The following is a 24,606-nucleotide window of genomic DNA, read 5'->3' on the forward strand; positions in this document are numbered from 1 at the left end:
TTTCTTCAGTGCTCGAACCAGTGAAAGTATTTAAAAATACGGACTTTACAGACCAAAAATGAAAATAACTTCAAATAATATAAAAAAAATTCAAATTAAACTTGTTCAAAAAAATTAATTTCAAAATTCAATTATTTCTCAAAATTCGCGCTATATTGCTTTTAATATTTAATTATTAACTAAAATTTTAACAGAAATTTATTTTTGAATCAATTTTTATTAGAAAATTCTACTGGAATTGAATTATTTAAATACAAAAATAAATAATTTATTGAATAATTCCATGTTTCTTAAAATTCACTTCCGATAAAGAATTTTTTGAAAAAATTTTTAAATAATTGAATTCATTCGAAGAATTTTAATAAAGTTCTTAAGAATAATTATATTTTTAGAGAAATTCGATTAAATATGTATTAAAAATAATTGAAATTCTAATATGAGTTTTAGTATTTGTGAAAATAATTGAATCCCCGAGAAGATTTTTTTATTTTTAAACAATATTTAAATTTTCCGAAGAATATTATTACCAACTCTTGAAAACAATTGAATTTCTGCAATAATTTGTAACTTTTCCAAAATTAATTTTTTTTCGTGTTTTTAACTAAAATTCTTCTTTAAATCAATTATTTTTAACAATTTTTGAAAAAAGTTCTTTGAGCATTTTCAAATTCGTTTGTTTAGAATTCAATTTTTGAAAATTTCAATTATTCGTAAATTCTTCAATTAAATATATATTAGAAAATAAAAACTTTAAATAATATAAAAAATATCCACAATTAAACTTTCTGAAAAAAATTTATTCCACAGAATTGTTTGTTAAGAATATAAAAAAATTCAGATTTTCCAATATTTTAATTTGAAACCTTTTCAAAATGCAATTATTCTTAAAAATTGACGCTGTAATGCTCTTAAAATTCAATTATTATTTTAAATTTCAACTGAAAATTATTTTATAATCAATTTTTATTAGAAAATTCTATGAGAATTCAATTATTTAAATAAAAATAATAATTTATTGAATAATTGCATGTTTCTTAAAATTGAATTCTCATAGAGAATTTTATCAATAAATTGTTAAATAATTGAATTCTTTTGACGAATTTTAATAAAATTTTTAAGAATAATTACAATTTTCGAGAAATTCGAATAAAAATGAATTATTTATGAAAATAATTTAATCCCAGTAAAAATTATATTATTTATGAAAATAATTGATGAATGACTGCGAAGAAACTTATAAAAAAATTGGTAAATAATAGAATTCCTGTGAAATTTTTATTCTTTTATGAAAATAATTAAAGGTTTCCATAGACTTTTATTATATTTTTTTTTAAATAATTGACTTTTTTTGGAAAATTTTATTAAAGCAGTAGATATTAAAAATCATTCAATAGAGGAAAATTTTTGAAAATAATTAAAAATTTTGTCCAGAATTTTATTAAAATTTTTCGAAAAATTTTTCAAAATAATTGAATTTTGAAGAAGAATTTAATTATTTCTAAACATAATTGAAATTTTGACGAGAATTTTTAAAAACTTTTAAACATAATTGCATGTTTCTGAAAATTGAATTCTCATAAAAAATTTTATCAATAAATTTTTAAATAATTGAATTCTTTTGATGACGAATTATAATAAAATTTTTAAGAATAATTACATTTTTCGTGGAATTTTATTAAAATTGCATTATTTATGAAAATAATTGAATTCCTTAAAAAGAATTCGTTTTTATTTGTACCTTAAAAAGAATTTTATTATTTACAAAAGTAATTGACAGAAGATTATATTTTTCGAGGAATTCAATAAAAATTGTATTGAAAATAACTGAAAATCCTCAATGAGTTTTATTATTTATGAAAAAATAATTGAATTCCCAAAAAGAAATTTATTTTTTATGGAAATAATTGAATTATTGTGAAGAAATAATTTATATAAAATTTCTCTAAAATTCTTCAAATTATATCGTACAATTTACGAACTTTTCGTGTCTTTTTTCAATAAAATTACGGACCTTTTTTATAAAAAAAACTGACCTTTACGGACTTCAATCAAATTTTCGATCCTTTACAGAATTTACGGACCCAGTTCGAGCCCAGTTTTTCTTTTCTGCTTTCTAGATTTCTTTGTCCATTTTTTAAAGTAATTATTTTATTTTTTATTTATTATTATTATTATTATTAATTTTATTTTTTAAAGTAATTATTATATACAAACTTTGATTATTTAGCAATAATAGTTCATAGACGCCGCCGACAGATGGCGCTTTGAGCGCCATCTGTCGGCGGCGTCTATGAACCATTTATTCAACAAACTTAAAGATTCTTTTTTTGCTTATTTTTCTTACCCAAAAATAATGAGCTGACAACTGACTGGACATTTGGTTCAATTGATGATGAATTTATTTAGATTTATTTAGATTTATTTGGTCGAAGACATTTATTTTTTGTTGAGGAGGAGAAATATCAATAAATAGATGATCCACTTAAGGTGGACACACTATCTAATGTGGTCACATTATAGATTGAAAAATCTGGTGTCATCAATTTGAAAAGTAAATTCCAAAAAAAAGAATTTTATTTCTTGAGACTGTCTTGGATTTCTCCTGTAGCAACAAGGATGAGAGTTGAATGTAACATCCTCTCACAGGAATAACCCTCTTAGACCACCTCTCCTCTTCGCCTAGACCCCGTGAGCTAATCCTTCGACAAAGGGCCATTGAGTATCGATCGCTTATATTCTCTTTGAGGCAATTCTATCTCTAGCCAGCACGCTTCTAGAGTAAGATAAGAGCTTAAGTTTACCCACATGGTTGAACGAATCGGATCACATATAGTATACAGGTGTGTAAACCCCCCTTTAAGTGGCTATCACAATGTCCACCTGCGTCCATCTCAAATGCTTATCGTTTTACCTCGCGCATCTCTCTCATCTCTTTCTTGTAAAAATTCAACTACCATCTGATGCATAAAAAATCACTGTTCACTCTAAATATCCCGGTTCATGAGAAAATTTCAACTTTCCTTTTGGCCTAAAGGTTAAATCGAAAAATTTTCGATGATAACGATCATTAAAGGCCAACGCACAATGACGCATGAAATAGAAAAGAAAAATGATATATTTGTGTCCTTTTCTATCTCATGCATCTCGTTCGCGAACTTACAATGCGCGTTTGCTGTAAATTTTAGAGGAAATTTTGTTTTCAAGAAAATTTTTTTGTTGCGGAAAATAAAATGTATCCGTTCTTCAGTATAAAGAAGAACAATGTGGATGTGAAAGTGGACGCACTATAAAGTATAAGAGAAGTTGATGTGGTACTTTTGTCGCGTATCTCTAGAATGAAGAGGATGACACTTCTGCATTTGGCGCGAAAAGCCGTTAGCATCGGAATGGCCCTACTTCAATATATAGAAGTGGTCTATTGTTGGATCAGTCGTTCCAGTAAGTACCATTGGTTTTCCAAGCACCGCTCCCCGAGAAAGAACACCATAACCACACTTTGAAATTCAATTCTACATATATATTGAGGGTAAAAGTTTTCTATATACGTTTTCATTATACAAATAACAATATCTATATTGTACAGAAAACTGCTTTCAATTGTTACAAATACAAAATATAATTTTTGACAAAGAGTGTTTACGTTTTACCGCTCCTGTATATGCAAATTTGAAAAGTTTTCCAATATTTGTAGGAAAGAATTTTTTGTTTCATTATTGATATACTCTATTTACCACTGCCAGAGTGGACGGAATGGCAAAAAACCTGAATAAAAAAGTACAACAAAATTTTTTACTTTGAAAGTTTTAACTATTGAATCAAGTAGAGGACACATTTCTGCACACTATTGTAAAATAAGAAGAAACCCTGTAAATAGGGTTACCAAAAAAATTCTTCTTATTTTAATTCTTCTTATTCAATGATTTTTAATATATATATCTACTATTTTAATAAAATTTTCCCCAAAAAATTCAATTATTAGGTATTTAAAAAAAAATTTAATAAAATTCTACGTAAACCTTTAATTATTTTTAATTATTTTCATATTTGTATAATTTAATTATTTTCATTAATAATGAAAGTTTCACAAGAATTCAATTACATACAAATTTTATATAAATTTCTTCACAATAATTCAATTATTTCCAAAAAAAAAAATTAAATTCTTTTTGGGAATTTAATTATTTTCATAAATAATATAACTCATTGCGGAATTTCAATTATTTTTAATTTTATAATAACAAAAACAAATTTTATATAAATTTCTTCACAATAATTCAATTATTTCCAAAAAAAAAATAAAATTCTTTTTGGGAATTCAAATATTTTCATAAATAATATAACTCATTGCGGAATTTCAATTATTTTTAATACAATTCTAATCGAATTCCTCGAAAAATGTAGTTTTTTCCTATTATTTTCGTAAATATAATAAAATTAAAAATTCTTTTTAAGAAATTCAATTATTTTTATAAATAATGCAATTTTAATTAAATTCCTCGAAAAATGTAATTGTTCGTAAAAATTTTATTAAAATTCGTCAAAAGAATTCAATTATTTAAAAATTTATTGATAAATTTCTTTATAAGAATTCAATTTTAAGAAACATGCAATTATATTCAAAAATTAAAAATTCTAGTAAAAATTTTAATTATCTTTAGAAATAATTAAATTCTTCTCCGAAATTCAATTATTTTCAAAAATTTCTTTAAAATGTTAATGAAATTCTTGCCAAAATTTCAATTATTTTCAAAAATTTTCTTAAATTCAATGATTTTTAATATCTACTGTTTTAATGAAATTTTCCAAAAAAATTCAATTATTTAAAAAAAAAATTTAATAAAATTCTACGCAAACCTTTAATTATTTTCATGAAATAATAAAAATTTCACAGGAATTCAATTATTTATAAATTTTTTTAAAAATTTCTTCGCAACCATTCAATTATTTTTATAAATAATAAAATTCTTTTAGGGAATTCAATTATTTTCATAAATAATAAAAATTTTTCAAGAATTTAATTATATACAAATTTTATATATAAATTTCTTTACAATAATTAAATTATTTCGATAAAAAATAAAATTCTTTTTGGGAATTCAATTATTTTTATAAATAATAAAAATTTCTTAAGAATTCAATTATATACAAATTTTATGTATAAATTTCTTCACAATAATTAAATTATTTCGATAAAAAATAAAATTCTTTTTGGGAATTCAATTATTTTCATAAATAATATAACTTATGCGGAATTTCAATTATTTTTAATACAATTTTAATCGAATTCCTTGAAAAATGTAATTTTTTGTCAATTATTTTTGTAAATAATAAAATTCTTTTTAAGGAAATTAATTATTTTCATAAATAATGCAATTTTAATTAAATTTCTCGAGAAATGTAAATATTCCTTAATTTTTATTAAAATTATTCAAAAGAATTAAATTATTTAAAAATTTATTCTAAAAATTTTTTATGAGAAATCAATTTTAAGAAACATGCAATTATGTTTAAAAAATTTTAAAAATTCTCGTCAAAAATTTCAATTATCTTTAGAAATAATTAATTATCAAGAATTTTATTAACAAATTTATAAATAATTGAATTCTTTCGACGAATTTTGATGAAAAATTTGAAAATAAGTACATTTTTCGAGAAATAATTGAAATTTTTCGATGAAATTTATTATTTATAGAAAATAATTGAATTCATAGAAGCAGAATGTTAAAGAATTGATTTTTTTCAAAAAAATATATACCATTCATTTTTAAATAATTAAATTCCTCTGAAATTTTTAATATATAAAAATTATTGAACGTTTAGTCAGAATTTTATTAAAATTCTTTTAATCAATTATTTTTAATAATTTTTAAAAAAGTTTTTTAAGAATTTTCAGATTCATTTGTTTACAATTCAATTTTTTAAAATTTCGATTATTCGAAAATTCTTCAATTAAATAGACATTAGAAAATAAAAAATTGAAATAATTTCACAAAAAAATTCAATTATTTTATAAAATTTACACTATGATGCTTTTTGATATTCAATAATTATCTAAAATTTTAACTGAAATTCAATTTTAAATCAATTTTTAAAAGAAAATTCTTCGGAGCATTCAATTATTTAATTATAAAGATGAATAATTTGTTGAATTACTAAATGTTTCTCAAAATTGAATTTTCCTAAAGAATTTTATTAACAAATTTTTAAATAATTGAATTTTATCAACAAATTGTTAAATAATTGAATTCTTCAGACGAATTTTAATCAAATTGTTCAGAATAATTACATTTTTCTGAGGAATTCGATTAAAATTAAATTAAAAATAATTGAAATTCAGCTATGAGTTTTATTATTTATGAAAATAATTGAATTTCGAAGAAAAATTTTATTATTTATAAAGATAATTGAAATTTTGACTAGAATTTTCAAAAAAAATTTAACATAATTTAACTGCTGCGAAGAATGTTATTACTTTTTAATATAATTGAATTTTTAAAAACAAAGTTCAGATTCGTAATCAGCGACCTAAAAAACCCCTTGATACCAATTTATACCGAAATCCGTTAATTCTTAAAAATTTTGTCCGCCATATTGGATCCGCCATTTTGAATTTTTCAAAAACCAAGTTAAAACACATCTAGTGGTTTTAATAAAGTTTTTTGTATTCTGACCCACTGTACACTATGTGGAAAATGCGAGACAAAAAAAAGACTTTTTCTCCCATATGCTTAGAATTAGGGGATAGAAATAAAATGCGAGATAAATTATTTTTTGTCAAATGGAATTCTTTTTCGAACAATCACGACTAAAATCGAAAAGATAGAAGGAGGGAAGTAATGGTGGTTCGCTAAACAAGTTTGTGTGTGTGTGTGTGTGTCGTAAACGCGTAAGATAAAACAATAAAATTATGGATCAGAGCCAACTAAGGCAACGCGCTACTATTCCTTTTCCGTCGTCTCTTTTTTCGCCTCTCTATTTTATTGCATATAATTTTGGGAAGCATGCCAAAATGTGGAATTAACGAGTCGCTCGACTGCCCAACTTGTCGACAATGTTCGTCTCTATGATTGACTCGAATTACACCACGAAAAATATTTGTTTTTTCAATAAATATTCACGCCCCAAAAAATTATTTTTTCCCTCCTTTTTCTACTGATAAAAAATTGTGAAACGTTTTTTTTTAGAAATTTTATCCTTTTTTGGCGTCGTTTTTTCAATAGTACAATGACGCTACCGACAGATGGCGTCTGTACTGATACTAATTTTCCAATTAGAAAATAATCCAATAGTTTTTAATTGATATTATATTCAAGTAGATCATTTTCTTAAAGGATTTATTTTCAAGAAAAGGAATTATAAAATAGAAAAGAAAAAGAAAACTAAGATCGATAGTAATTCGCAACTGTGACGAATTGATGAGAGAAAATAAGTTGAAAAGCCTGTGAGATTTGCGCACAAGGGTATTAAAGTTTTGAATAGAAAAACAAAAGTCACGAGTCGGACATTTCAAAGGTATCCTTATAGTGTGAAACAAGACTAAAAGTTGTTGGTAAATCTCTGTGTGTGACCTAACATCAGACATTCGCGTGCGGGCTTTATACTTGAAAGTTTTGTGGGGAAAAAAAAAATTTTCTCTCTCTCTCTCACTTTTTTTAGTATTCTCCGAGAAAAGAGATGAACGTGAAGAATTTAATTTTGCGCATTCTTGAAAAAGGAATTCAACGTATTTCTGTTTTTACAAAAAATAAACACAATTGGCAAAATTATTTTACAACTTTAAAAGAATAAAATCCTTTCTAGGATTTTTAAAAAAAAAATTTTTCATGAAGAGAAATTAAGAGAAGAATTTAATGAATTCCCATAATTTTTTTTTCACAAACATATATTTATTTGTAAAATCTTTATTTTCATTAGGAAGAATAAAAAAAAGGGAAGGATTTCAATTTCCGCAAAAAAGGGATCGTTCTTCAATAAAAAGGCAAATATGCAAAAAGCCGGAATATCAAAGGATTTTATAGAAAGAGAGAAAAGAGAAAAAAGAAATGATTTCGAAAAATATGAGTGAAGAAGAGTTGCAACGTGCAGGTCGAATTCTGATGGTAGGAGGTGTGTTTACTTAGGAACGTGGTGGAAGGTAATTGAGTCGCACGAATTGCGGAGAATTGATTACGGTCGGTGTGCTCCCGCTGTCTGTGCAAATCTTTGTGACATTTTCATTAACCAGAAACGAGGACATAGAAAAGAAAGAAAGAAAAAAAAAGGAGAGAAAGAAGAAAGTGAAGTTGCACGCGGAATAATTAAGTGGCCTATGAGTGTCTCTATGATTCCAAATATTTGCTGAGATTTTTCTCTTTTTCTCTCTCTTATTTTTCTAGGTTTACTTTTGAAAAAAATGATGATCCAATCAGAAATTTTTTTCTTCTTCTTTGCGAAAAAAATTTTTAATTACCGTTAATTTGCTTCGCCTACTTTTTTAGTTTAATTTCTTAGGCTTTTGTTTTAGGAAAGAATCAATTGTTTACTTAATTTTTAATTATAAAAATTAAGTTCTTAATTATAAAAATTAAGTTTTTAATTATAAAAATTAAGTAAATAATTGATTCCAAAAAAATAATTTTTCAGTATTGTGTAATTTTTTCCAAACGACATCTATCGGTAGCGTCTATAAACTAATTCCATTAAATTAGAGAAGTAATTATTATCGACGCCATCTGTCGGTAGCGTCGGTAAGTTAATTCCAGAAACGGTTAACCTCATTGCTATTTTCTCTCTCTCTCTTTCTCTCTCTCTCTATTCCCTTTAGGGGATTTCTCCTTTAAAACAATTAATTAAGTTTTATAATTATAATTTACAGGAAAAACAACTTTTATGGTCATGCAATATATTCTAACCGCCGAGGATTAATTTATTAAATAGTTACCTATTGGTATTTTCTCCTTCCCTCTTTTTAAATAACTTTCTAAGCTTAATTAATTAACAAGTTGAGAATTTACAACAGAAAAACTTTTACGTCTATCGGATTTGTTAGAACAGCCATCTGTCGGTGGCGTCAGTGAATTAATTCCGCAAACGGTTATCTATATTGACCTTCACTCTTTTCTCTCTCTCTTTCTCTCGAAATCTCGAAGTCTCCTTTGGAAAATTTCTTAGGGAAAACAATTAATTGTTTAAAAATTTACAGCCGGAAAATATTCTATGGCCATTCGATGTTTTCTAATTGCCATCTGTGAATTAATTCACTAAATAGTTAATTATCGACAGTTTCTCTTTTCCTTTTAAGAAATTAAGAGAAAAAGATAGAAACATTTTTTGTTTAGAAATAAACAAACATATATCTATCCTTTTTTATGTTTTATAATTTCATTTTTTATTAAAAAAAAACTTTCATGGTCATGCTGACTCTTCGGTTATTGAAAGTGCCCTGAAGCCATCTGTCGGTGGCGTCAGTAAACTAAGTGAATTAAATAGAGGTTTTCCTTTCTTTTTGTTTTTTGAGGTGAATTTCTCAGCTTTAGCAAATTATTAGAAACTTAGTTATTTATCTATTACGAGAAACAAAAGAGAAATATTGAAAGCAAAGTGGCGTCTATGAATTATTTCAATAACTAAACTATTGTCATTTACACGTTCAACCGCCATCTGTTAATGGCGTCTATTAATTAATTCAATCAGTGTTCTTTCCCTCACTCTTTTTGGAATTCCTTTAAGCGGAAGCTCCATCTGTCGGTGGCGTCAGTAAATTAACTCATAACTATACTTTTTTTTATGGAAAACTGACTAAAAAGCAAGTAATTTGAACCGCCATCTGTCGGTAGCGTCCTTGAACTAAATGTTAACCATTTTCTATTTTCCGTTTCAAATTCCGAATTCGATTAGTAATCAATTAACTGAAATATTAATTAATTAATTGATTCATGGTCAAATCTATTATTCCAAACGCCATCTGTCGGTGGCGTTGGTATATTATCGTTTCTCAGCATATTTAGAAACCAGTAGAAATGATTTTTATTGGCTATGTTCATAGAGAATGTTAAATACAAGCGGATTTAATGTCGTAAATACCGAAACAATTAGATATTCTTTATCCGCCATCTGTGGGTGGCGTCTATGAACTAACATTATGAAGATCTAATAATCGAATAATTTATGGTTACAACAATGTTAGGGATAAGTAAAAAGAAATGGGAGTAAATTACGAAACAATTAGATATTCTTTATTCGCCATCTGTGGGTGGCGTCTGTGAACTAACATTATAAAGAACTAATTCTAAATCGACTAATTTATGGTTACCACAATGTTAGGGATAAGTAAAAAAAAAATTGAAGAGTAAATTGAAAAGAGTATTAACAATAAAATTAGCAAACATCAACAGAGAAAAAGAGAATCATAATTTTTCACAAACAGTCAATCTCTCAATTTGTCTCAACCAATATAAAGTTCTCGCAAACAATCTAATTGTCTGAAACAATTCTCTTTCCTTTGATTCCTCGTTTCTCTGCCTCGTTTACACTGAAATCGATAAAGTCTAGTTTATATGGGGTTCTCTCCTATAACGTAAACAGCGCAGAATGTTCACCATGAGGTGAAACACGCAGACTGGTTGTCGAGGGAAGTAAAAGAGGAATACACAGAAATGGTAGGTGATGAGGGTTTAGTGGCAAGAGGATGAGGACGGAGGACGCGTGGCGCGGCAGAGGAAGAGGAGGAACGATGCTACAACCTCGTTGGCTCTAATGCGGGCTATTCAGCTTTCCACAATGCACTAGTAATACGATTTCACCCCAACCAACCCTAAAACCCCTTTTCCCATCGAACCATCGTTCCTCTGCCCAACTGACACGTGCGCAATGCGAATTCACGTATGGCCTCTCTCTCTCTCTCTCTCTCTCTCTCTCTCTCTTTCTCTCTGTGCAAAAGTCCTCCCGCGTGAGTCGTCGTAGTCGTTAGAGAAGAGGATGAATAGACAAAGTCGAAATGTTTCAACTACAAGGACTTTCTCATTCCTATTCGCTCTATCCTCTTCCTTTTGTACCTTTCACATCTTCCAACAGTTCAACACTCAAAGTAAAATTACTTTTCCTTTTCCCTTTTAGTTATCGCAGAAAACTAAAATCACTTTTCTTCCGAAAATAAAAAGGAAATTGGAAATTTTTAATTTCTCCCCGACAGGAATACCAAAAAGAATTTTTAAAAATAATAACTTTCTTTTATTTAAATGAAACGAAAATGAAAATTTTATTCAAACATTCAAAATTTGATTAGAGAAAGGAATATTTGTAAAGTTTTGCCAAGTCTTTTTGGTATGTGTATTTCAATGGATGTTGACGATGAGCAGGTGTGCAGTTTCATACAACCATTTTCCAACCCCGTCTGTATATGTGTGTATGTATGTGAATGTGTGTTGGAAATTTAATCCACGGACGTCGTATAACGTCCGGAATGGCGCTTACCGATTAGACCGGAAGGGCGAAAATGACCGAATAAAAATGTCCGAGTGGCAATTTGGAATAGCAGTTCCGTTGGGTATTACCCAGTGTGGTTCCTCAACAGTTTAGAGATATATTCTGCATCATACCCGAGCCTATTGTTGGGGATAAGGAGACGTCTATAACCCATTCAAGGAATGGTACCAAGTTAAGTCTGATAACGTATTCCCAGAGAAATACCTAAACCTTATAACGTCGACTTTCAAACTCTAAAAATACTTCTTATCCTTAACGGACCATATTTGCCATTTCAGAATTTCCAAAGTTTTCTTAACGTTTTAAAAAAATTCTCTAAGCGGAAATTCCACCTATCGGTGGCGTCAGTAAATTAACTCGTAACAGAATCTTTTTATGGAAATCTAATAAGAAGAAAAAGTTATTTGAACCACCACCTTTCGGTAGCGTCCATGCACTAAGTCGATTTGCTATTTTCCGTCTCAAAATCCGGATTCGAATAATAATAATAATTAATAAACAATTGAAAACTGAAGACTGATTCTTGGTCAGATCTATGATTCCGAGCGCCGTCTGTCGGTGGCGTCAGTAAACTAACTCATAACTATATTTTTTTTTATGGAAAACTAACAAAAAGGAAGTGATTTGAACCGCCATCTGTCGGTAGCGTCCTTGAACTAAATTGTTAACCATTTTCCTTTCCAAATTCCGAAGTCGATTAGTAATTAATTAACAATTCAAAACTAAATCTTGATCAAATCTATGATTTCGAACGCCATCTGTAGGTGGCGTCAGTAAATTAACTCGTCACCGTATTTTTTCATAGAAATCTGATAAACAGCAAGTGATTTGATTCGCCACCTGTCGGTAGCGTCCATACACTAAATGTTAACCATGTTATATTTTCCGTCTCAAATTCCGAATTCCAAAGATAACTAGTTCATGGTCAAATCTATAATTCCAAACGCCATCTCTCGGTAGCGTCAGTAAACTAAATAAATAAAATAATCTTCCTTGAAGAAGAAATTCAACTATCTCTTCTTTCCTACAGTTCAATACTAAACATTTTTCTGCGATACAACATAAAAATTGAAGTACTTCATTATAAAAGATAAGTAATCCTCTTAGTGTTTATTATTTCCTAGAAAGCAATTTCTTAGCCTCGGGGATCGCTTACCTAAGACAGTCAACAGGTAGTCGTTTATAATTGGAACTATACCATGGTAGTCGAATCACGTGAAAACTATTTTTGTTCTTCTTGAACTTGTCCTTGTTGTATAGGGTCAATAGGGGGAGGGTTTTTTTTCCTAGAAGCAGCCTCGGAAAAATGGAAAATCAGAAAAAAAAATTTTCTTTTTACCTCTCTTCGTAATCATATCGAGAAAACATGACGACAGTACTTGAAGGAGTCGCATAAACGACGTTCCTTAAGAGGGAGTTAAAAAATATGGGACTCGTACAGGAAAAGGGATATTGCATTCTCGAGTCGAAGCAATTACCGTTGGTTCACGGTATCGACCTCCTTTTCTGTTCCCTTTAAACAAGGAGAGAGAGAGGGAGAGAGAGAGAGTTCAGTGTGAGTGAGATGATAAGAGAATCTCTTTTTCCGTTTTTTCTTCTCACGAGTAGGAGAGAGAGAGAGAGAGAGAGAGAGAGAGAGAGAAATTTACTCGAGGGCAAAGGAAAAGGATAGAAATAGGAAAAGGAGCAGAGGCTTAGCAAAGAGCTGGTGTTCCTTCCTTTTTCGTTTCTTTATTCTGCACGACGACCTCATCTTGGCCTTTGTCGCAAGCTCCCCGTCTTTACTGCGTGCCACTTCCCAACCTCTCCTTTTACCACCCCACGCCCTTGTTACTATACCACTTGCTTTTCACCCTTCCCACCTCCCCAAGTCCCCCGTCAACCGCTGGGATTTACTCCGCTTTTCTTTAACGACTCTGAAGTATCAATCGTTCCACGGATAAGAAAGCACTCCCTTCCTCTTTAGTCTTTCCACCTCTTTAGACTGCTCCCGGCATTCATAAACGGAATAAAAAGGGTCTTAACAGTGTCAAATTTAGCGATAGGGTTCTTTTATTTTTTTTCTTTTTTGCTAAAAACAAGTTTATTCTACCCTACAATCATTTTCGATTAATTGGAAAAAAATAAGGAGTGTGTAATCATTCGAATGCAATTATTCCAGTTGAGAAAATTATTAAATAGAGTTTCTTTTTGATTGGTTCAATGACGCTATCGACAGATGGCGCTCTTAATGCTAAAATTGTCACGGAAATTATTCCACTTATAAAAATTCTAATGTCGATGATTTAAAAGTAACCATTTCTTGTGTAGTACAATGACGCTCTCGACAGATGACGCTCTGAACTATTTAGCAAATACTATTTTAAAAAATTTAAATTTTAGGAAAATATTAATTTGGTTTCTTTTATTATTTATGAACAAAAGAAATTTAGAAAATAACAAGAGGTTACCTTTAAGATTTAGAAAAATATTCTGGTTTAAATTATCTAATCAGTTGACTTTTCATTAGGAATTAGTTCAGTGACGCTATCGACAGATGGCGCGACAAACTCAACTCCACATCACATTCAGCAATTACAAAAAAAGTTCTTTCATTAAAAAAATATTAATTTTCTAATAAAAATTTCTCTCCCCTTTCAATTTTCCCTCCTTTTCTTCCACCAACAAGCTATTTACTCGTTTTTATAGTTCTTTAATGTTGCTGACTGCTTACATTGTGAAAGACACTTTCAATTTCACTTTAGCAATGGGTCGAGTTTTAGTTCCTTTTCAACGAAATGTTACGAGTGGACCGTTCAAAGGAGCCCTTTTTGACGTTGATTAACGTCGATGCTACGTCATTCCCCATCCACCACCACCCCCCAACCTTCAATCCATCCATTCCCATCATTCATCGACAGAATCGAACTACAAGTAATAACTGGGAAAGTTCTGTGGCTTCAGAGAAGCTCTTTGTCCGCATATTTCCTAATGAAACATTAATTAGTCGATGCGAGCGAATATGAATTTTCATGTAACAAAGATATCTACAATGGGAATTAAATTATACCCACTCACATGGAAACAAATGAAATATACTTCAAACTTTAAATCTCCAACATCATGTGGAATTTAAATTGAATACAAATATTATATAGAATAATAAAACAAGGGAATTTAATATTTTTCTTGTAAATTTAATTTTGCAAAATTGTTTATAATTTCGTAAATTATGTTTAATTATATTTACTGTATTGTGAATTAATTTAATTTGTTAATGATGATTAGAAATTTGTTGTTGGATTATAGTGAAAATTAAAGGAAAACGAAACAAAAGTGAAGGGTTGGGTAGGTTTCATCAAGATTCACAGGAATGGAAAGGGGGTAAAGAAGGGTTGGGACAAGTATATCGACGATATCTTGCGGCGCATAAACCAAATTGCGCGTTCCTGAAAGGAAGTAATATCAAGCTTCTCACACTCCTTAATTCCATCCCCTTTAGCAGCTCAAGGTTGACATTGTGGAACAAGAAAATATAACCTTCATATTTCCTTCCTTTATGTCTTTAATTAAAATACTTAATTACACGACAATCAATTATTATTTTACTTATCAATTTTTCATATTATTTCCCCTTTTTCGAGTTTGAAAAATGAAAAATTAACGTATTTGAGAAAATGTTGAATATAAAATGAAGAAACTATATCAAACAGAGGGAGTGGGAGGAGGAAAAATATCTTATTCCAGAATTTCCGTCTCCCAGGTTGGTCTAAGTAACTTTCTAATGTATAGAGTAACCGAGAAAGATGTACGATTCTCTTGGGAAATAGAGTAGTAGTACCTCTTCTCTGTCTGCAAACTAAAGTTCGAGAGCATTGTGTGTCCGAAAAGACAGTGGTAAAAGATTCCTCGTTTTCCAGGCGGAACGAAACGGTTGCCAAGTGAGTTTGGGGGAAAAAAATCGAGTCTTAGAATTCGATTGACTTTTAAGCTCAATTCCGGAAAAAGAGAATTAAGAATGAAGATGAAAAAACTTTTTCTCCAACGCAATGAACGTTTTGCAACTTTTTCGATTTTAGTAAGATGACGCTAGCGTCAGGTGGCGCCCTAAGGATGTTCTTTTTACTCGAATTTCCAAGCAAGAGAAAGAAATTGAAAAATATTTACGAATATGCTGCAGGAAATAATTATTCAAAGTCAAAAGTACTTGACCCATTTTCTTTGAATAAGTTTGAACGAAAGTTTATGAATATAATAACTTACTTCCACATTTCGTGTCAAACATTGTATTCCTTTTGTGGGATCTATCATTCTCAAGGGATATTTCACACGAAATTTAATCAGACTCAGATGGTAAGCAGAGAGGTGAAACTAGATTTGACACTTTGAGGAAAGAGAGCTGTTAGGGATATGGTTAACGCATGCACAAGTTAAAAAGAGCAGTTCGTTTATGTGCGCATTGAAGCACCGCTGGTGCATATATGAATTACTCAAAGAACGACAAATGGCCAGTCTCATAAATGTGGATATTCTCTAAAAATACTCACATTCATTTCTTTCTTTATATTCATTTTTTTTAGTATAACATTTCATTAGATAATTCCTTTTAACATCAACACGGGATATCTTTGTTCTTTTTTTATTCCATTCTCTAGTAGTACAATGACGCTTTCGACAGATGGCGCTTTAAATCTTTAGTAATACCAAGACGCTTACGACAGATGGCGCTTTAAACCTCTAGTAATACCATGACGCTTTCAACAGATGGCGCTTTGAATATTATCACAAATAATTAAAATTGATTAGTACGATGACGCTACCGTCAGAGGGCTTTCTCGAAATGTATAATTTTGAACTTTAAATAGAAAACGATAAATATATCAATAAAATTAAATAAAAAATATTAGTATTTCTTTCTTGGATTGTTTATAATTTTAAAAATAGCAAACTCGTTTTGAAATTGATGTGAAATAAAATTTAATTTGTCCCGTAACTATTCGACTAGCACTATTGTTCAATAGGTACGTTTGTTTTTCCTTTATTGTTACAATCCCTCCTAAAATTCCTACAAGTTTGACACACACGGTCATATTACGAGCAGCAACTCAAGGTGACTCGTGAAACTGTCGATTTTCACCATTCGCAAAATATTGTGAGAGTAATTTTCACGCGAAGAAATAGCGAAGGCGAAACCCATGCTGGACGGCAATTTGGTTCGTCATTGCCCGAGCTGTGTAATATATCTGCGACTATACACATGCACATTGAGGGAGGGTATATTCTGAATTTTCACAAAGTATAACGGGTGTGTGGGGGGGGCGTCGAATCGTTATTTGCACGAGGTTTGAAACTGGGATGAGGTTTGCCAGTGGTGAATCGGCCGTACCGTAAATATTCGAGTTATGGGACGTAGGGCTACCAGTACGCGGTAAAATGGCGCGGTACTTGGGAGTAAGCGAAGCTACAGATGTGAAACTTTGGAGTCGGGGGAATAGATTTCAGCAGCAGTGGCTGCTGATATTTCCCCATAAAAACTTACGAAGGCTATTCGCGTAACCAATGCTTCCAAAGGGTCACGCGACGTAAAGATGAGAAAAGCCCTTGGAAAATGTGTATTAAGATCCATCCGAGCTGGGAAAAAAAGATAAGGGGTCTTAATTCAGATCAAAAGTCGTTAATATTTTGTCAATTTTTCCAGAGAAGGGAAATTAAAGAAGTATTTTTATTACCAGTGGCTAACAGCGCCACGTAGCGGAGGCGTCACTAAACTATATCAATTTAAAAATTAGTCAAACTGAACATGAAAACAGCGTAGCCTGGTTAAAAACAATTCCTTATGATCGTAAAATCTCACGTCACTAAAATGATTTCATCTTTCGAGCAAACATGTTTGTATGAACTAGTTACGTCAATTTTACTAGCTCCAGCAGTAAATTCTCATATATACAGCTAATAAATAATACTCTCCTCTTCTGACCCCCCCCCAACAAAAGAAAAAAAATATCTCTTGGTTTACATCGACAAAATTCAACACTTTGTAGAAAATAGGATTGCGTTTCTAGATGCAAATCATCTTAAAATTTATTCATAGCCAGAAGCCGAAATTCATGGCTCGTGGCGAACTCGTTCCTCGTTGAAATTATTATATCTAAGTTAAACTTAGTCGGCGCCAAATCGACTCAGGCAGTCAACGCTTTTTGACGTGGTGGAAGTGCTCGTGTAGTTTGACTTGTAATAAATTTCCTCTCGGTCAAAGAGGAACCAAAAACTGCCAAAACTATTCGAATGCTGGCGTATGTGTTGTAGAGAAGAAGAAGAAGTTGGCATTCCTGTTGGTAATATCATCTTTGGCAGGAGAGAGAAAGAGAGAAAATGCGAAATGCAGGTTGGATAGCGTTTTGTAGGGTTTGCTTTTCAAGCGCCTTGTGCGCCAAGCTTGTATTCCAGAGAGAAATGGTGAGTAAGCAATAGAATTGCCAACGGTCACGTCTGGGGAGATTTATTTTAATTTAGTTTTTCGACTCACCAGTATCGTTGTCACCTGGCACGCCAAGACTGTCGCTATTGTCATTGATGAAGGCCTCCGCCGTTGATGTGAAAGTTTGCGGCGACAGTGTTAAATCCGGTCCACTTTCACTATCGAATAATTCTAAATTTCCGTTTCCTGAAACAAATAGAAAATTATTTGATTAGTTATGCTGTAACAGCATCCTGGTGGTGGCGTCAGTCAATTATTAAATAAAATCAGTGGCGCCACTTGCGGTGGCGTCAGTGAACTACTCGACGATGCCAGTGGCGCCACTTGCGGTGGCGTCAGTGAACTACTGGACGAAACCAGTGGCGCCTCTTGCGGTGGCGTCAGTGAACTACTCAAAGGTACCAGTAGCGCCACTTGCGGTGGCGTCAGTGAACTAAATCCAAAAATAATTCCAAAATCCACTAGATAAATTCAATTTTTGGGCAGTAATTAAGAAACAGTCTGATAATAATAATGAATTGGAATAACCAAGGTCTGTGGTACGTTGTTCGTTTTGGGCCATTTACAAACCAGATGAGTGAGGCCGTTTACGTACCTGCACATGTGAATGTATATATTACCAGCAATTTCTGATGCAGGACGGAAAGCTTCAACCCTGCCCGAGCATTAACGATGGAACAATATATATATATACACACACACACACCCACACATGTACAGAGCCTCGTTCGAATCAACGTAGTCCCTTAGCCAACACTTCTGTGTCCGTAAGCGTACAGATACAAGCATTAATTCAAAATGCTGGTATGCGTCTCCGCTGGATTAATATATTCCAGAATATCCGTGCAAGCGCTAATGCCAGTGCGGTAGTGCCATCACCGTTAGGTTAGTTAAATATGTAAATGCGCCCAAGCCTACAAAGGGTACTTTAAACTCTAGGTCGACGTTTCTATTAAAAAAAAACAGAAAAATAAAAACAACTACTTCTTTAATTTAAATCCTCTCAAAGTGATCAAAGTCAAAAATTTTATTACTCTGTAATCAATATCCTTGTACTTGTTTTGAATTTACCGAGAGAAAAGAATTGTAAAAGTCAAATATATTTACATAAATTTTTATGAAATAGAATTGTGATAACAATTTGCTATATATTTCGCATTTATTTTCCATCCTAGATTTTTGTCCATTTTTTTTTGTCATGGAATATAAAAATCGCAAACTAGAAAAGCTCACTTATCTATGCGATTGGTGTTCGAACGATCCATCTCATAGTGTTTCAATTCAAAGGATGGCTATGGGTTCGACGTGACACAAAAGCCCATGGAAATAACCCATAACGAGGGTTGGATGCCTCCACCCAATACCCCACCCTGCTTTTAAAAGCCGGAACTAAACTTTGAGTGTCGTGCATAACCTTGTCCCTTTTGCTCCATGATGGCCGGCAGTAAATTCCCCAACGACAAAAATGGTAATTTTTTGTCAAAAAAGAAAAAAAAAATTTAAACGAGAATAAAATTATTTAATTTTTGGTAGATAAGTAGCGCCACGTGGCGGTAGCGTGGGTTGATTAAATATTAAAATCACAAAGAAAAATTTACAATATTAAAAAACAATAACTGATAGAAATAAAAAAGAACTAAATATTATTAAATGGGTTACAAATTTTCCCTTCCATTATATTATATATACTCTATTATGTAAACGTATTATAGGAAAACTGTTTTAATTAAATTCTTTTTGTAATTAATATCGAAACCTGGATTAATAGTCTGGAGGATTCAGTTAGTGGGACGCGGATGGCTGATTCATAATAAGCAAGGTACTCGAGGGTATCTAAAGCAACGATACTCATCTATAGAGAGACTAAATTGGTTCGTATTACACGGAAAGCCGGGCATTCCACACGTTCCAACTTCATTAAAATTTTCAAAGAATGCAATTGAATGTTCAGTGAGTTTACTGGTTATTTGCAAATTATATATATATAAAATTTGTTATCTTTTTTGTTACGTCATTATAATAAATAAAACTTTTTTTTAGTAGAAAATTATTTCTATCAAGAATGATGAATTATTTTTTACATATCAATTTTTTATTCCCTTGGTAATTTTCTTTTTGAAAATAGTGTCAGAATTTTTATTGAATTTAGGAAGGACGAGAAGGCAATAACGTGAAGGATATTTAGGATGAATAGCAATTTAGACACCCCTAATAATTCCGCATATCTGCAAGGTACTCACTCTGTTTGTCATTCTCTGTCTCTCTCTCTCTCTCTGTCTCTCTCTCTCTCTCTCTCTCTCTCTCTCTCTCTCTCTCTCTCTCTCTCTCTCTCTCTCTCTCTCTCTCTCCCATTCCATCGATTTGAGAGAGAGAGTGGGCTTTCTACCTTTCCACAGTTTCGTATCCACGTGCGGGGTCCCCTTTTACCTCACACCAAAGTCATCATTCCCAACTCTCGTTTCTGTCACCCTTTTCCTATTTTCTCAGCAGCTCGATGGCCCAGTCGAAACTCATCCATATACATCGAGAAAATTAATATCTGGGCTTGGTGAACGTCGTCGTCGTCGTCGGTGGTGGGTTCTCGTTCGCGCTCTGAATAAACTTGGTGCATCTTCTTTCTCTTTCCGCTCGTCGCGCCACCCTCTTTTCCCTATCACAAAACTCAAACCAAACCCGACTACATCTAACCAAGTCAAGAGCACTATCGACATTATGATTCCGTAGGAAGCTTCAAATAAATCCCAAAGATTTGGAAATAATTTACTTTTCCCGATGGAGAATAAAATTTTATTTTAATTGATTAAATTACTGGAGATGAGTAAATAAAAATAATTTCGAATTTAGAACAGTAGTTCGAGATGAGAGGAATGGACAAAATTTGGAGGTTAATTGTTTGTTCTTTTCTGAGAAATAAAGATCGCCATCTGGTGAGCGCGTGGGATAACTATTAAACTGCTATGTTAATAATTAAATATATACATTAAAAAATTTAACTAAATTTCTTTTACACGTGTCCACTTTATCGATTATTTTATTTCTCTGAACTTGAACCTCTATATCAATTTATAAATTGAAAATTTTCATTTTATTCATCATCATTTTCCAAATTCCTATTTACTTATAAATAATAAATTTATAACAGTGAAATCAATAAAAATACAAAATAAATTTCCTGCATTTTCAATTCATTCCCACAGCAGTTTTAACTTAAATTCAATATCTAAATAATAAATAAAAATTTTATATCAGTCAGAATAAAATATAAAATGAATTTTCCGAACTTATAACTCATTCCAACTGTTCTTTCCACTAAATTCAGTTTAGTCCTTATGGTCATAGAAGAGCAGAAAAAATTTTTTAAACTATTTTTCATTGCAATTCTAAAATTTTCATTAAAAATTAAATTAATTTCGGAATTCTAATTCTTCTCTTTCGTTTTCTTAAAGCAAAAATGTTAATAACAAAAATTATTTCCATTGTCTTAATAATTTTCAATCAAAAATTGAAAGCAGAATACAAGATAAATTGGATTTCGACATTATCAAAAAGCATTCAAGATGATCGGAACATTTACCAGGTAATATTTTTCATCAACGGAAAAAATGCGAGCGGAAACTTAATTTCCAACAATCTGATGAAAGAATTATCAAACACTACATTCCTTCAAGAAATTCTCACACCACAAAGTGATAAACCGAAAAAATCAGATTTCACAATCTACAATCCTCGACTCTCGCTCTTTGTGCTCGAAAATTCGGAGAATGATCCCGAATTCAATGGATCGATAAATTTCTTAAATGAACTCTCACAATTGAATCGCAAACCAAAATGCTTGCTGCTCGTGTTCTACAAGATTGAAAATTATCGACAATTTTTCGAAAATCTGTGGATCAATCAATTCTTGGATGTGGCTGTCATTGAAATCAGTCGGAAAACATCAGGATCATTTCAGGCGGGAAATCTGAATTCTAACTTTACGGTCCTTCAGTACAATCCTTTCTCGAGAATAATCACTAAAGAAATTCCGTCTTTGAAAACTGTTTGGTATCCGGACAAACTGAAAAATATGCATGGCTATCCATTTATTGCGTCATTACTTTCCACACCACCTGACGTATTCGTACCGGAAAATCCACTTGAAGAGGTTTATGGATTTGCCGTAACAAAACTGAAGACTTTAGCAGAAAAGATGAATTTTACACTCGTTAAATCATCGCTTACCGATTGGGGTCCATATACATGTCAGAAGGGAAGTGGTTCCGGAATCACTGTAGCTATCTTCAACAACGAAATTGATACATTCGGCGTCGAAATAACAATAGCAGTTTGCAGCGGTCTTAATCCAACTCTCAGCAAGAGTTTAACGCCAATGCGAATTGGAATAGTTGTGCCAATTTTAAAGAATGACCACCCACCTGAAGTCTACAAATGGCAAATAAAGAGTATTCTAACCGTCCTTGCTTTTCCCATCTTCTTTTGGACAGTTGCAAAAATTTTGAGTTTCAATTCCAAAAGATGGAGAATTGAGTACATGTTTCAATTGATTCTCGGAGCTTCGATTCCCGACGATCCTGAAGAAACAGCGGAGAGAATAATTCTCATAGCCTTTCTCCTAGGATGCTTTATGTTCTCCTCGGATATTTTCACGGCAATAAATCAAGTACAATTGGAGGCGACAATTTCCTATAAATACGAAACTCTTGAAGACGTTGTCAATTCGGATATCGAGGTACAGATACACGTAAATTATTATCACATGATTAAAGTTACTGACGATGTTGTCTTACAACAAATGTTGAACAAATCAGTCATGATGTCAGGTATAGAAGAAGAATGTTTAAAATTATTGTTGGATTTTAAAAATACAACCTGCGTTATGGAACTACGAAGAGCTGAAGTCATGGTTCGTACTAGAACAGATGAATGTGGACAACCAGTCGTTAAACTTTTTAACGATAAATTTCCTATTGATCATGGAGCTATGGCACTTTCTGCAGGTTCTCCATATGCCAGAAGTTTCGATCGGATTATTCAGAGAATTATCGATTCGGGTATTAAAGAAAAATGGTTGAAGCAATATTCAGCGAAGGAATCCTTTCTTTCACAAACTGGCAAATCCTGTAATTCTGATGAAATGCAGTCTGTCATGGGATCTCAACAAATTGCCACTATTATTGGCCTTGGATTGATTATTGCGTCTTTTGCCTTCATTTTGGAATTAATCGTCTATCGGATCTTAAGAAAAGTACATAGAAGACATTAGAAGAAGTTTCTCCATCAGTTTTTGGAGCCTACTGACGGCTATCTGATTTTGAAATTATTTTTTCCAAATTGAAATAAATCAATGATATTATCATTGTAAAAAAAATATTTTCCTTTCCCCTGACACGAATTACCAGTTGACGAGTAAAAAATAATTCTTCTACAATTTATCAGTAATTTGCACAATAAAAATTGCCATTCGCAATTATAAATTATTTGCACACTGAAAAGCCAATAATTTCTTAATGTTTGCTTCACTTCTTGTATTAAAAAAAATCTATAACTGAGAGATCAATAAAAATACAAAATAAATTTGCTGAACTTGCAATTCATTCTAATCACTGTTTTCCCCTAATTCCATTCCACTCGATTTAATATTTCGAATTATTATTTAATTTAGGTATTTAATTATTATCATTTATGATCGAAACATTTTATTTTCCTATTTTTCTGAACAAAGGAAGGTGATATTCAATTAAACATATTTAATTTTCTTCAAAAGAATTTATAATTAGAATTTACAAAAATTTTAATAAGTTCTTCGCAAGAATTCAATTATTTTCATAAATAATAAAATTGTTTAAAATAATCTAATTTTCTATCAATAATTTAAATGAAATTTTAATTTTCGAAAGAATTCAATTATTTTCTATATTTTAATAAAATCTCTTAAATGAATTAAATTATTTTAGAAAATTGTAATAAAATTCTGAGAAGAATTTAATTATGTTCTAAAAATTTTAATAAAATTCAATAATTAAATGTTTAATTTTAATTATTAACAAACACGACTATTATTTTAAAAACCCGAAGAAAATAGTTTATAAAATTCAATTATTTTCTAAATTTTCAATTAAAATTATTATTAAAGAAACTCCATATTACTTTTAAAAAAAATTCGATAAAAGAAATTCAGTTATTCTTAGATTTTTTTTATAAAATTCTTTGCAAGAATTCAATGATTCTTTACTTTTGGAATAAAATATTAGGTACATATTCACGTTTATTGAAAATAAAATTGAAAATTTTTGAATTTTTAGAAAAGAAAGAAAAAAATTTTACCAAAAAAAAATTTTCTCTTACATTTATTTACGAATGTCTTTAATTGTAAATTTATTAGAAAACATCAATAAATTTTTTTTTAAATAAATATTTAATCATTATTAATTTTCCATAGGAATTAGGATTTCAAAAATGTCATCAAATTCAAACCTTTTTGAAATTCAAAAACTTATAAAAATATTTGTTATAAAACATGAAGATGACCGAGTGATAAAATAATTATTTTACATTATAAGAATATTGTTACTGTAACGTCTTCAAAATTATTATCATCATTTCAATTCAATTATAATTTTCTAGAATTTTTAACTAAATTTTTTCTTTAAATCAATCATTTATAATAATTTTTGAAAAAGTCTTTT

The 24,606-nt window shown here is 30.5% G+C and overlaps 1 protein-coding gene across 6 annotated transcripts in view; it reads right to left on the reverse strand.

The window, feature by feature from the left end:
* The window catches only part of LOC122512820, a 415,571-nt gene that overhangs the window by 106,218 nt on the left and 284,747 nt on the right, over nt 1-24,606 (reverse strand). For all 6 annotated transcript variants that reach the window (XM_043628901.1, XM_043628916.1, XM_043628909.1 and 3 more), the window contains one exon: nt 17,969-18,106. In XM_043628901.1, coding sequence (XP_043484836.1) covers nt 17,969-18,106 — 138 coding nt within the window. The remainder of the gene's footprint in view (nt 1-17,968; nt 18,107-24,606) is intronic.

Source organism: Leptopilina heterotoma, unplaced genomic scaffold (assembly GCF_015476425.1).
Source record: "Leptopilina heterotoma isolate Lh14 unplaced genomic scaffold, ASM1547642v1 Lhet_1, whole genome shotgun sequence".
Taxonomy (NCBI): Eukaryota; Metazoa; Arthropoda; class Insecta; order Hymenoptera; family Figitidae; genus Leptopilina; species Leptopilina heterotoma.